Source organism: Scyliorhinus canicula, chromosome 4 (assembly GCF_902713615.1).
Source record: "Scyliorhinus canicula chromosome 4, sScyCan1.1, whole genome shotgun sequence".
Classification (NCBI taxonomy): domain Eukaryota; kingdom Metazoa; phylum Chordata; class Chondrichthyes; order Carcharhiniformes; family Scyliorhinidae; genus Scyliorhinus; species Scyliorhinus canicula.
In genome coordinates, this window is record NC_052149.1 from 52,947,049 (window position 1) to 52,959,156 (window position 12,108).

General features: G+C 45.0%; 1 protein-coding gene across 6 annotated transcripts in view; it reads right to left on the reverse strand.

Moving 5' to 3' along the window:
- Nucleotides 1-12,108, reverse strand: part of osbpl9 (oxysterol binding protein-like 9) — a 291,865-nt gene that overhangs the window by 49,610 nt on the left and 230,147 nt on the right. For all 6 annotated transcript variants that reach the window (XM_038794259.1, XM_038794260.1, XM_038794261.1 and 3 more), the window contains 2 exons: nucleotides 8,703-8,807; nucleotides 6,470-6,629 (listed from right to left, as the gene is read on the reverse strand). In XM_038794259.1, coding sequence (XP_038650187.1) covers nucleotides 6,470-6,629; nucleotides 8,703-8,807 — 265 coding nt within the window. The remainder of the gene's footprint in view (nucleotides 1-6,469; nucleotides 6,630-8,702; nucleotides 8,808-12,108) is intronic.

Genomic DNA, 12,108 nt, shown 5'->3' on the forward strand with positions numbered 1-12,108 from the left:
TTTCAGGCTCTGATGTAGTGGACGAGTCGGGTGACCCCTGGGTGGCAGTGGTCATCGTGGATGGCTTTTAGGCGGCTGATTTGCACGCTGGCGCATGTCCCGCGGGATAGGGCATCCGAGGACTCGTTGAGCTTCCCCGGCCGATATTTGATATCGTAATTGTAGGTGGAGAGTTCAATCCTCCACCGAAGAATTTTGTCATTTTTAATTTTGCCCCTTTGCGAGTTGTCGAACATGAAGGCGACCGACCATTGGTCGGTAATGAGGGTGAACCTCCTACCTGCGAGGTAGTGCCTCCAGTGTCGGATAGCCTCCACGATGGCTTGTGCTTCCGTCTCGACTGAGGAGTGTCGGAGTTCTGAAGCGGCTAGGGTACGGGAGAAAAATGCAACGGGCCGCCCTGCTTGGTTTAAAGTGGCTGCTAGCGCTACCTCCGAGGCGTCGCTTTCAACCTGAAAGGGAGTGGATTCATCCACCGCCCGCATGGCTGCTTTGGCGATGTCGTCCCTGATGCAGCTGAAGGCCTGGCGCGCCTCAGCAGACAGGGGAAATAGTGTGGCCTTGAAGAGTGCGCGGGCTTTGTCCGCATATTGGGGGACCCACTGGACGTAGTACGAAAAGAGCCTCAAGCACCGTTTGAGGGCCTTGGGGGAGGGGGAGTTCTAAGAGAGTTCATGCGGTCCGGGTCTGGGCCCAGGACTCCGTTCTCTACGACGTAGCCGAGGATGGCTAGTCTGTTTGTGCGGAACACGCATTTCTCCTTGTTATATGTAAGGTTTGATTTTTGGGCCGTCTGGAGAAAACGGTGGAGGTTGGCGTCATAGTCCTGCTGGTTATGGCCGCAGATGGTAACATTATCCAGATACGGAAACGTGGCCCGCAGCCCGTACTGGTCTACCATTCGGTCCATTGCTCGTTGGAACACCGAAACCCTGTTAGTGACGCCGAAGGGAACCTGGAGGAAATGGCAGAGGCGGTCATTGGCCTCGAACGCCGTGTAGTGGCGGTCCTCCGGGCGGATTGGGAGCTGGTGGTATGCAGACTTCAAATCCACCGTGGAAAATACCCGATATTGGGCGATCTGGTTTACCATGTCTGCAATTCTGGGGAGGGGATATGCGTCTGGAGTGTAAAGCGATTGATGGTCTGGCTATAATCGACGACCATGCGGAATTTTTCCCCGGTCTTGACGACCACCACCTGAGCTCTCCAGGGACTGTTACTGGCCTCTATGATCCCCTCACTGAGCAGCCTTCGGACCTCCGTTCTGATAAATACCCTATCCTGCAGGCTGTACCGCCTGCTGCGGGTGGCTACCAGTTTGCAATCCGGGGTGAGGTTGGCGAAGAGAGGAGGGGGGGGCGATGCGCAGCGTGGCGAGGCTGCAGATAGTGAGTGGGGGCAGGGGCCCGCCGAAGCTGAGGGTGAGACTCTTGAGATTACATTGGAAATCCAAGCCTAAGAGGAGTGGCGCGCAGAGGTCGGGCAAGACATACAGTTTAAATTTGGAATAGCTAGCGCCTCGAATCGTTAGCGTTGCTGTAGTGCGGCCTTGGATTTGGATGGAATGGGAGCCCGAAGCGAGGGCGATAGTTTGGTTGACGGGATAAATAGGGAGGGAACAGCGTCTTATCAGCTCTGGGTGTATGAAGCTCTCTGTGCTCCCGGAGTCGAAGAGGCACGACGTGTTGTACCCGTTGATCTGGACCTCCGTCATCGAATTTCTCAGATGCTTGGGGCAAGATTGGTCGAGGGTGACCGCGTTGAGTTGCGGGCCGCGTGGTGGGTGCCCGGGGGAGTCGAATTCTTCCGATCGGGCGTCCTGTCGAGTAGATGCCGCTGCGTTCTGGCGAGCTTGATGCAGGAACACTGCGCTGAGTTGCGGACCATGTGGTGACTGCCCGGGGAGGTCGTACTCCTCCGATGAGCTGTTTGAGTCTGGGGATGCAGCTAGGGCCCATGGATTGCACGTGGCGAGAGGGGGCGGAGCCTGAGCGTAGGTCGCAGCGTTTCGGGCCCCGCAGGCCTGCTGGTGCTGGGGGCGATGTTTTTGGACTGTTGGGATGTTGAGGGCTGGGGCCCTTCTGCCGAGGCACACTCTAGCATAGTGGCCTTTCTTCCGCAGCTGCTGCAGGTCGCGGATCGGGCTGAGCAGTGCTGCCGCAGGTACTGGCTTTGTCCACAGAAGTGGCAGGCTGGAGCAGTTGAATAACTGGTTTGGGGAGCTGAATAGTGGCAGGCTGGAGCAGTTGAATAACTGGTTTGGGGAGCTGAATAGTGGCAGGCTGGAGCAGTTGAATATCTGGTTTGGCGAGCTGAGTAGCTGGCTGGGGGAGCTGAGTAATTATCTGGGGCAGCTGGATAGCTTGAGTCGTTGACTGGGACAGTACGGCGACCGGCTGTGGCAGCGCGATAGCTGGGGGGTCCTTGCGGCACAGGCTTGGGGGGTCCTCAGGAAACGAGTTGAGGCTGCGGAAGGAAGCTTCCATTGTGATAGCAGCCTCTACGGTAGTCTCTAAGGCCCTGGGCCCCATTTTCTAGTAGTCTCTGGCGACATAGTTAGATCGAAGGCCCGCTACAAAAACGTCCCGCACAGCAAGCTCCCTATGTTCGGCCGCGGTTACAGCCTGGTAATTGCAGTCATTTGAGAGATTGTTCAACTCGCGTGCAAATTCAGCTAAAGTTTCAGTAGACCGTTGTCGGCGAGTCGTGAACAAACGGCGGGCAAAGACCTCGTTCATGGGCCTAATATACATTTTGTCCAAAATCGCCAGCGCTGCGGTGTAGGAACCGGCTGGATTTAGTAGTGTTGAAATTCTGTGGCTTACCCTCGCGTGCAGTAGGCTGAGCTTTTGTTCCTCCGTAGATTCAGCGGTGCTGATCTCGGCCAGGTAGGCCTTAAAACATTTCAGCCAGTGGCAGAAGGTTTCTTTCGCCTCTGCATCCTGCGGATCGAGTTCTAGACGTCCTGGTTTTAGAGCGGATTCCATGCTTTACTTCGGCAGCTTAAGTGTATTAAATTGATGGAACCATCAATTCAGCGAACACGTGTAATTGGATCTGAACAGAGGCTTTAATACACTTACAACAGAGCCAGCCTATTCGTCGTTGAACTTTAGATGAACTGCAGGCTGGCTCTAAGGCACTGATCTTTATACATCGGTCCCAGGGGGAGGAGTCCTGGGCGGAGCCAAGGGAGGAGCCCAGTACAAACTCTCGCGTACTCCCAGAGCGACTCCCCCTGGTGGTCGGATAGTGCAACTGCACTTACAATGGTGGATAGTGAACATATATAGAACATAGAACGATACAGCGCAGTACAGGCCCTTCGGCCCTCGATGTTGCACCGACATGGAAAAAACTAAAGGCCATCTAACCTACACTATGCCCTGATCATCCATATGCTTATCCAATAAACTTTTAAATGCCCTCAATGTTGGCGAGTTCACTACTGTTGCAGGTAGGGCATTCCACGGCCTCACCACTCTTTGCGTAAAAAACCCACCTCTGACCTCTGTCCTATATCTATATACACGGAGTTATATTGGCAACTATATACAGCATTGATCTTACAACGGGTAGATAACGAACATATATACATGGAGTGATATTGGCAACTATATATAGTGTGAATCACATTCACCACAGTATTATTCTAGAGAACTGTGAGGGTTAATGCTGAATCATATAAGGTACTGAAAGAAACAATTGTGACAAGACTAAAGAAAGACAATTCAAGGGGGTCCTGTTCGTTATGACCAACAGGAAGTCTTTTTTTTTTATTTAGAGTGCCAAATTCATTTTTTCCAATTAAGGGGCAATTTAGCGTGGCCAATCCATCTAGCCTGCAAATTTTTGTTTTGGCTTGTGGGGGCGAAACCCACGCAAACACGGGGAGAATGTGCAAACTCCACACGGACGTGATCCAGAGCCGGGATCGAACCTGGGATCTTGGCGCCGTGAGGCAACAGGGCCACTGTGCCACCGTGCTGCCCAACCGGAAGTCATAACTAAATGGAACTGATTTGTATGTCAAGTTTGCAACTGGGCCAGAAGTGGTCGTATTTTAAAACAAGAAGTTTTAATAATCAATCAATCACTCATTCAGATGAAAAGAAAAGTTAACAGCACAGCCCAAGTTAGAGCCAAGAAACAAAAGGACAACGTTTATGCTTGCTCTTTTGATCAAAAAAAAATAAGTTAAATGTTTCTCTGACAAAATACTATTGATAGATAGATGTATCAACAGAACAACATGTAATTACATGGAATCAGTACTGGGACTGAGTCAGTACCTTGAAAACATCGTAAGATAATTAGGAAGTCAAAATTCACACATTATAATGAATGTATCTTGCCCTTTAACCTTGAAGATTGAAACAAATCACGGAAACTAATACTTTCAGTTGCAACCTCTCCTGTTGTTTTTTTAAAGGGTGCATTCTTGTAGAATCTACGACATAGAGACAGGCCATCGGCCTAAACTGGTCCATGCCAACAAAAAACCCATCTAAGCTAACTCCATTTGCCGGAATTTGGTTCATATCCCTCTAAACCTTTCCTATCCATGTGTCTGTCCAAATGCCTTTTAAATGTCCCCACCTGCTTCAAGAAGACCACCATCATACCGGTACCAAAGAAGAACCAGGCAACATGCCTCAATGACTACCGCCCGGTGGCCCTGACGTCAGTTGTAATGAAGTGCTTTGAGAGGCTGATCATGAAGCGCATCACCTCCATACTCCCGGAACGCCTTGACCCACTTCAATTTGCATACCGTCGCAACCGGTCCACATCAGACGCCATTTCCCTGGCCCAACACTCATCCCTAGAGCATCTCGAAAACAAGGACTCCTACATCAGACTCCTATTTATTGACTACAGCTCCGCCTTCAACACCATAATCCCAGCCAAGCTCATATCAAAGCTCCAAAACCTAGGACTTGGCTCTCCACTCTGCAACTGGATCCTTGACTTTCTGACCAACAGACCACAGTCAGTAAGAATGAACACCAACACCTCCTCCACAATAGTCCTCAATACCGGTGCCCCGCAAGGCTGCGTACTTAGCCCCCTACTCTACTCCCTGTACACACACGACTGCGTGGCAAAACTTGGTTCCAACTCCATCTACAAGTTTGCTGATGATATGACCATAGAGGGCCAGATCTCGAATAACGACGAGTCCGAATACAGGAGGGAGATACAGAACCTAGTGGAGTGGTGTAATGACAACAATCTCTCCCTCAATGCCAGCAAAACTAAAGAGCTGGTCATCGACTTCAGGAAGCAAAGTACTGTACACACCCCTGTCAGCATCAACGGAGCCGAGGTGGAGATGGTTAGCAGTTTCAAATTCCTAGGGGTGCACATCACCAAAAATCTATCCTGGTCCACTCACGTCGACACTATCACCAAGAAAGCACAACAGCGCCTATACTTCCTCAGAAAACTAAGGAAATTCGGCATGTCCACATTAACCCTTACCAAATTTTACAGATGCACTATAGAAAGCATCCTATCGGGCTGCATCACTGCCTGGTATGGCAACTGCTCGGCCCAGGACCGCAAGGAACTTCAGAGAGTCGTGAATACCGCCCAGTCCATCACACGAACCTGCCTCCCATCCATTGATTCCATCTACACCTCCCGCTGCCGGGGGAAAGCGGGCAGCATAATCAAGGATCCCTCCCACCCGGCTTACTCACTTTTCCAACTTCTTCCATCGGGCAGGAGATTCAGAAGTCTGAGAACACGCACGAACAAGACTCAAAAACAGCTTCTTCCCCACTGTCACCAGACTCCTAAATGACCCTCTTATTGACTGACCTCATTAACACTACACCCTGTATGCTTCAACCGATGCCAATGCTTATGTAGTTACATTGTATATATTGTGTTGCCCTATTATGTATTCTCATGTATTTTCTTGAATTTTGTTTAATTCCCTTTTCTTCCATGTACTGAATGATCTGTTGAGCTGCTTGCAGAAAAATACTTTTCACTGTACCTCGGTACACGTGACAATAAACAAATCCAATCCAATCCAATGTTGTTAATGTCCCTGCTTCAACCACTTCCTTCGGCACCTCATTCCACATACGTACCACCCTATGACTCCAACCAGTAGAGAGTTTTCTCTCCGATTCCCATTGATTCCATTTTTGCTAGGGATCCTTGATAACACAATCGGTCAAATGCTGTGTTTATGTCAAAGGCCATCACTCTCACCTCACCTCTCAGAATTTCAGAATAGCACATCCTATTCCACTGGGTTAGTAACAACATAGTTGAATTTTGTGCACACTTCTCAAGGATGGCAATAGAAGTTTAAACATAACTTTGAAATAGATTATCTTAATACATTTCACAGCCTGCAATGCATTAAAAGTAAACTGGCACTTCAGTCATGATAGGCTCACTTCAATATTTAAGAAAATAAGTTTCACAAAATTCAAAAAGTACTCACTCTAAGCAACGTTTTGGAGAAGAATTGCTCTGGTAGAACTCATCAGCATCATAGAATTCATCCTCACTGCTGGAATACGAAAAATCTGGGACTGTATTAGGAGACAGATTTACATGGCTGGGTGAAGTGATGCTGCTGCTTGGAGCTGACTGTCCACTTCCTAATTCACAGAAACACACAATCATATGTACTTCTGGACATTTTATAACATAAAGAATGAAATCATCTTCTGCTTACTTTCTAACACAAATTTATTTTTTGTTATCTTAAGACTATACTATAGTTAAAAAAAAATCATAAATAATCCAGCTGCTTTGCAATATACATTTTACTCTCTATTTTGTAACACTAACAAGCTTCGCTACAGTTAAGATTTATTGATGCATTGCCAAGGTGAACTCAGCAGAAATGTGCATCCTTTTACCAAATGGAACTTAGTGAATGCTCTTCCTGTGGCTCTAAGTATCTAATTCTTTTTTAATAAGTGCAAGTCGGGGGATGGCAGCAGCACCTAAGTGCTATTCTGAGCAAAGAACTGTCTGGAAGTGTGGTGGAGGCAGGTCCCACATAGGCATTCATGAGGGCATTAGATGATTATATGAATAGAAACAATGAGCAGGATTATGAAGAAACGGCAAGAGAATGGCACAAAGTCATAATACTCATTAGGAGAGCTGGTGCAGACACAATGGGCCGAACAGCCTCTTTCTGTAACCATTCTGTTATTGCACTCCAAAATTAACTTTACACAAACTTCTCCACTGTATGTAATAAGACCTTATGAATGGTCTTATTACATGGTGGAGCAGATCAGCCCTTCATCCAGGTCACATAATGGGTAGTGTCCCAGGTGATTTATTTTTTTTGTATAATAGAAATCTCCATTTGCATTTGGCGGATGGCCAATTAAGGAAGAATAGTCTTTTTGAGGATAGTTAAATTTACTAGGCAGTGAAGCATGGCAGGCTACATATCCATGCAGCACCACGGAAGAGTTCCATCCTGACCTTATCCAATGCCCAAATAATTCCAAGAAAGAACAGGAGCAAAGAACGTGACCAATTATTCCTTTCCTAACCCTAATACTCAAACAGATCAATTTTGTAATGTTGTATTATATCTTTGCAACTTAACAGCACAAATTAACTAACTGTTGTAATAGTTTGAGATTAAATAACAGCTTCCTCAAAAAAGGAACTATTTGGAAAGCAAATAGATAACTGTTATGCAAAGAGAGAGCAATTGTATACCTAGCTTATTTCACAATTCGGCTCATGGACTTAAATACTCATACCAATTCCTAGCACCCTGATTGCTAAGTATTAAAAAGTAATTTTGCACAATTTACAAAGTTTGAATTCAAATCACAAACAAGCACCTTGGCATCACTACTGATGAGAACAATTTAACTATAATTGCAGCTACAAACACAATTTGCATAAGGAAGTCCTTAATTTCAGGCAAGACAATGAGGTAAGTAGAAGAGGTTGCTAAAACTGGCTGCCACTGAATGAACAAAAAACAATGATAACATTTCAAATGCATTCAATAAGCCAAATTTGGCTGTAGAACTGCTTAAAACAGCAGAGTTAAAGCAGGGATTACAAATATGAAGTTCTGTTCCTGACATGAGTTTATCACATTAATAAACAGGCGATTCTATCTGATTCATGCCGAAAACTGTTGCATTAAGTTGTACTATAAAAAGGTTGAAGTAAAACGCAAAATTAATAAATACATAATGGTTAAATGTAGACTACCCAATTTGCCTTTCATAGCAAGAAAAACATAAAAAGACAAAAGTGAAACTCCATTGGCATTCAAGTTTCAACAGAGAGAAAGCACTGCAGCAACCTGCTCTCAAGCTGCTCTTTATGCAATTCTTCAGGGCTGCTTCTAGGAGCACAATGAAAGCTGTACATCTTTCACTCCTCTACCTCCAGGTTTGAATCAGGGGTGGGGCAGAACAGCATTCTATAGCAGTATAATTGGAAACAAAACACTTGAGCTATCCCTCCACACAATGTGTCCAACATGCTCAGATATCAAATCTTTTTCCACATGAAAAACTGCTGCTATACTATTCCCACCCAAATCACAAAACACACGCAAATAAAAATAAGCTGACACAGCATCAAATTACATGCTAATAGCTCCCATCAAGCCAAAACCACCTGAACGTCTCATTGCATATAAGCATACCAGGACACTTAAAGAAAATAAAAAAACAAACCTGTACTGTTGGGAGTTGGGGTTTGATGGTTACCCATTGCATTAACAGCAGATCCCACAGCCAACGTTGATGGTCGCTGCTCCGCTTTGCATAACTGAGCAGACTCTGTAAAAAAAGCATCATCAAAGCAGCGCATTATAGAGTCTTCTTGAACAATAAAGACAGTAGTGTTTGGAACGGAGTCAGAAGAAAGTGCAGCATGTCCTTTAGTGATGAGTCCAGTTTCAAATTGTATACACTGTATTTATATATTACAACACATCCTGTTTATTTTATTTTAAAATTAATACAACATTTCAATGTGAAAAACAAACAGGATCTCTTCTAACAATAGCTATCAATTTCATCATTCAGTTGAATCAGCAGTGGAGAGGTTCACATCAATATTTTCCATTCCATTAAAAACAATGGAAGGACAGTTGCAAATATGATACTTAGCCTGTGAAACTACAAAATACAATGATCTAGCAATGTATTCAATTTGAGCTCTCAGCTTGCAATCAGAAGTAATCTATTACTAGTATCACAAATTGAAGACTCAAGTTACACAGAATCCAGGATCAGATACCTGTAGCTGAAACCATTATTGATTTTGCATTCCACTTGTTACTACTTCATTTGCAAAACACAGATAATAATAAGTATTACAAATCTGTATTGTTTAGCTGCTGCATAATCTCGAGTTCCATGTTGTTTCACACCAGAAAACTGCATGTATAAGGATTGATATCCAGTCACATTAGATTTCATACGCTATTCTAAATTAATATTGACCATTTTAAGTACCATTTTGCAAGGTCTGTAAATTGTCGTTTGAGGGTTAAGGAGAACATATATGTCCCAAATTGGCTGTCAATTTAACAGTGAGGTTGATAATGGTCATTGTTATTAAAGTGCAAATACCACAACTACCTCGGGCAAGGGCAGATGCACAATTAAATGCGGAAATCATAAAAATTAGTGCTGTCGCCTATAATTTTGCAAAAAGTAGCATTTTGATTTGATTTGATTTATTATTGTCACATGTATTAGTTTACAGTGAGGAGTATTGTTTCTTGCATGCTGTACAAACAATGCATACCGTACATAGGGAAGGAAGGAGAGACTGCAGAATATAATGTTACAGATATACCAAGGTGTAGAGAAAAGATCAACTTAATACGAGGTAGGTCCATTCAAAAGTCTGATGGTAGTAGGGAAGAAGCTGTTCTTGGGTTGGTTGGTACGTGACCTCAAACTTTGGTATCTTTTTCCTGTCTGGCTTTTTCCTGTCTTTTGTTGTCTGGCTCCCCATTCAAATACATCGAGAGCCGCCCAGGCGGGGGCTGTGGAAAAAAAAGGGGCAGCAGGGTGGCACAGTGGTTAGCACTGTTGCCTCACAACACCGAGCACTGCTCCCTCACAGCGCCAGAGACTGAGGTTCTATTCTGACCTTGGGTGACTGTCTGTGTGGAGTTTTCACTTTCTCCCCGTGTCTGCGTGGCCAAAGATGTGCAGGTTAGGTGAATTGGCCATGCTAATATTGCCCAAAAGGTTATGTGGGGTTATGGGGATAGGAGCAGGGGATTGGGCCAAGTTAGGGTGTTCTATCGGAGCAATGGCCAGTGCAGATTTGATGGGCTGAATGGCTTCCTTCTGTACTGTAGAAAAAATGAGCAAAGCAAAGTTCTCGTATTTTCATGGCTGATATAATATAGAACATACAATGCAGAAGGCCATTCGGCCCATCGAGTCTGCACCGATCCTCTTAAGCCCTCATTTCCATCCTATCCCCGTAACCCAATAACCTCCCATTTCCCTTTTTCCCTAAAGGCACTACAGCCCCAGTGCTAGGTCCGTCCAGTGACTTTGGTGCTCCGGAACGAATCATCCTCAGGGTTACGGTGTCGGGTGGAGGTGTGGGCTTAAGTGGGGTGCTTTTTCCAAGAGCCGGTGCAGACCCGATGGGCCGAATGGCCTCCTTCTGCACTGTAAATTCTATGATTCTAGTTCGGGAAATGCACAGATGCTTGTCCTGTAGATCCTAGATGACATGAAGAGGCTGCTGCATCATTTCCATCATGCATTTCCAGTGCAAAATATCGCTAATAACAGGACGTATACAGTGCTTTGCAAACAATAACTATAGAATATACAGATTTTTCATGGCAAGTTACTGTCGGCAGAACATGCAAACTGCACGGTGCCCTCTACAGGGCATCTAGACCTGTATGAACAGAGTAATCAACTATGTACCTTGCTTAGCCAATCCAAACAGAAAAATTGTGTTAAGATGTCCACTTGCTGTCCGATGCTCAGAATATTAGCCTCACTATTATTCTCAGCAAATCCAGCCTGTTAAACAGGTAAGGACATGTCTAATTAATGGCAGGTGTCATTCACTGCCCTACCACAGAAAGTCCTGGGTCAATATTTTACATTATGAAGATATTTTGGGGGTGGTGGCATAGGAGTATTGTTACTGGACTAATCCAGAGACACAGCATAATGTTCTGGAGACACAAGTTCGAATCCCACCACTACAGATGTTGACATTTGAATTCAATAAAAATTGGGAATTAAAAGTCTAATGATGACCATGAAACCATTGCTGCTTGTTGTAAAAACGCATCTGGTTCATTAATGTCCTTTAGGGAAGGAAATCTGCCACCCTTACCTGTCTGGCCTACATCTGACGCCAGATCAACAGCAATGGGTTGACACTTAAATGCCCTCAGTTCAAGGGCAACCAGGGATGGGCAATACATTCTGGCCGAGCCAGCAACATCGCATCTCATGAATGAATTAAAACAAAATACTGAGCAGATTACTAGAGCCAGAATATATGCGCGAGGCAAGTACCGATTTCCTTATTATTTCTCCCAGTATTTTCTTAAAATAAAAATAATTAGCTTTTTGAAATATGTACAAGCAGGGTTTACTGAAAGTAATTTTATAAAGATTAGGCATTTTTACAAGCAGATGGGAGTTATCCTCAATTTAGTATACTTGCACTCACTCTCCTCGTTAGGAGAGTATTTCATGCACAGAACTTTGTTCATGTATTAACCCGATAGTCATTAGGAAATACCAGCTATCATCCAAGCAGGACTGCTTTAGACAATCGAGGGATCACAGCCTTTGCTACAACACTAATATTTATCTTTCAATGCTGCTCTGTGAGGATGTGAGCTTCTCTGTGGTTTTGCTTTTCTCAATGCCATCTCTCAGTGATGACTATTCACTGATTAAAGAGTCCCTTCAGAGCAAAAGGAGGCCAGTCAGCTCATCAAAAAGAAAGAACACCCTATCTAGGCCCATTGCCACCCCTAGTCATGTAACCCCAAAAAACCTGCACACCTTGGGACACCAAGGGGCAATTTAGTGTGACTAATTCACCAGACCTGACGGCTTTGGAGTACCCAGA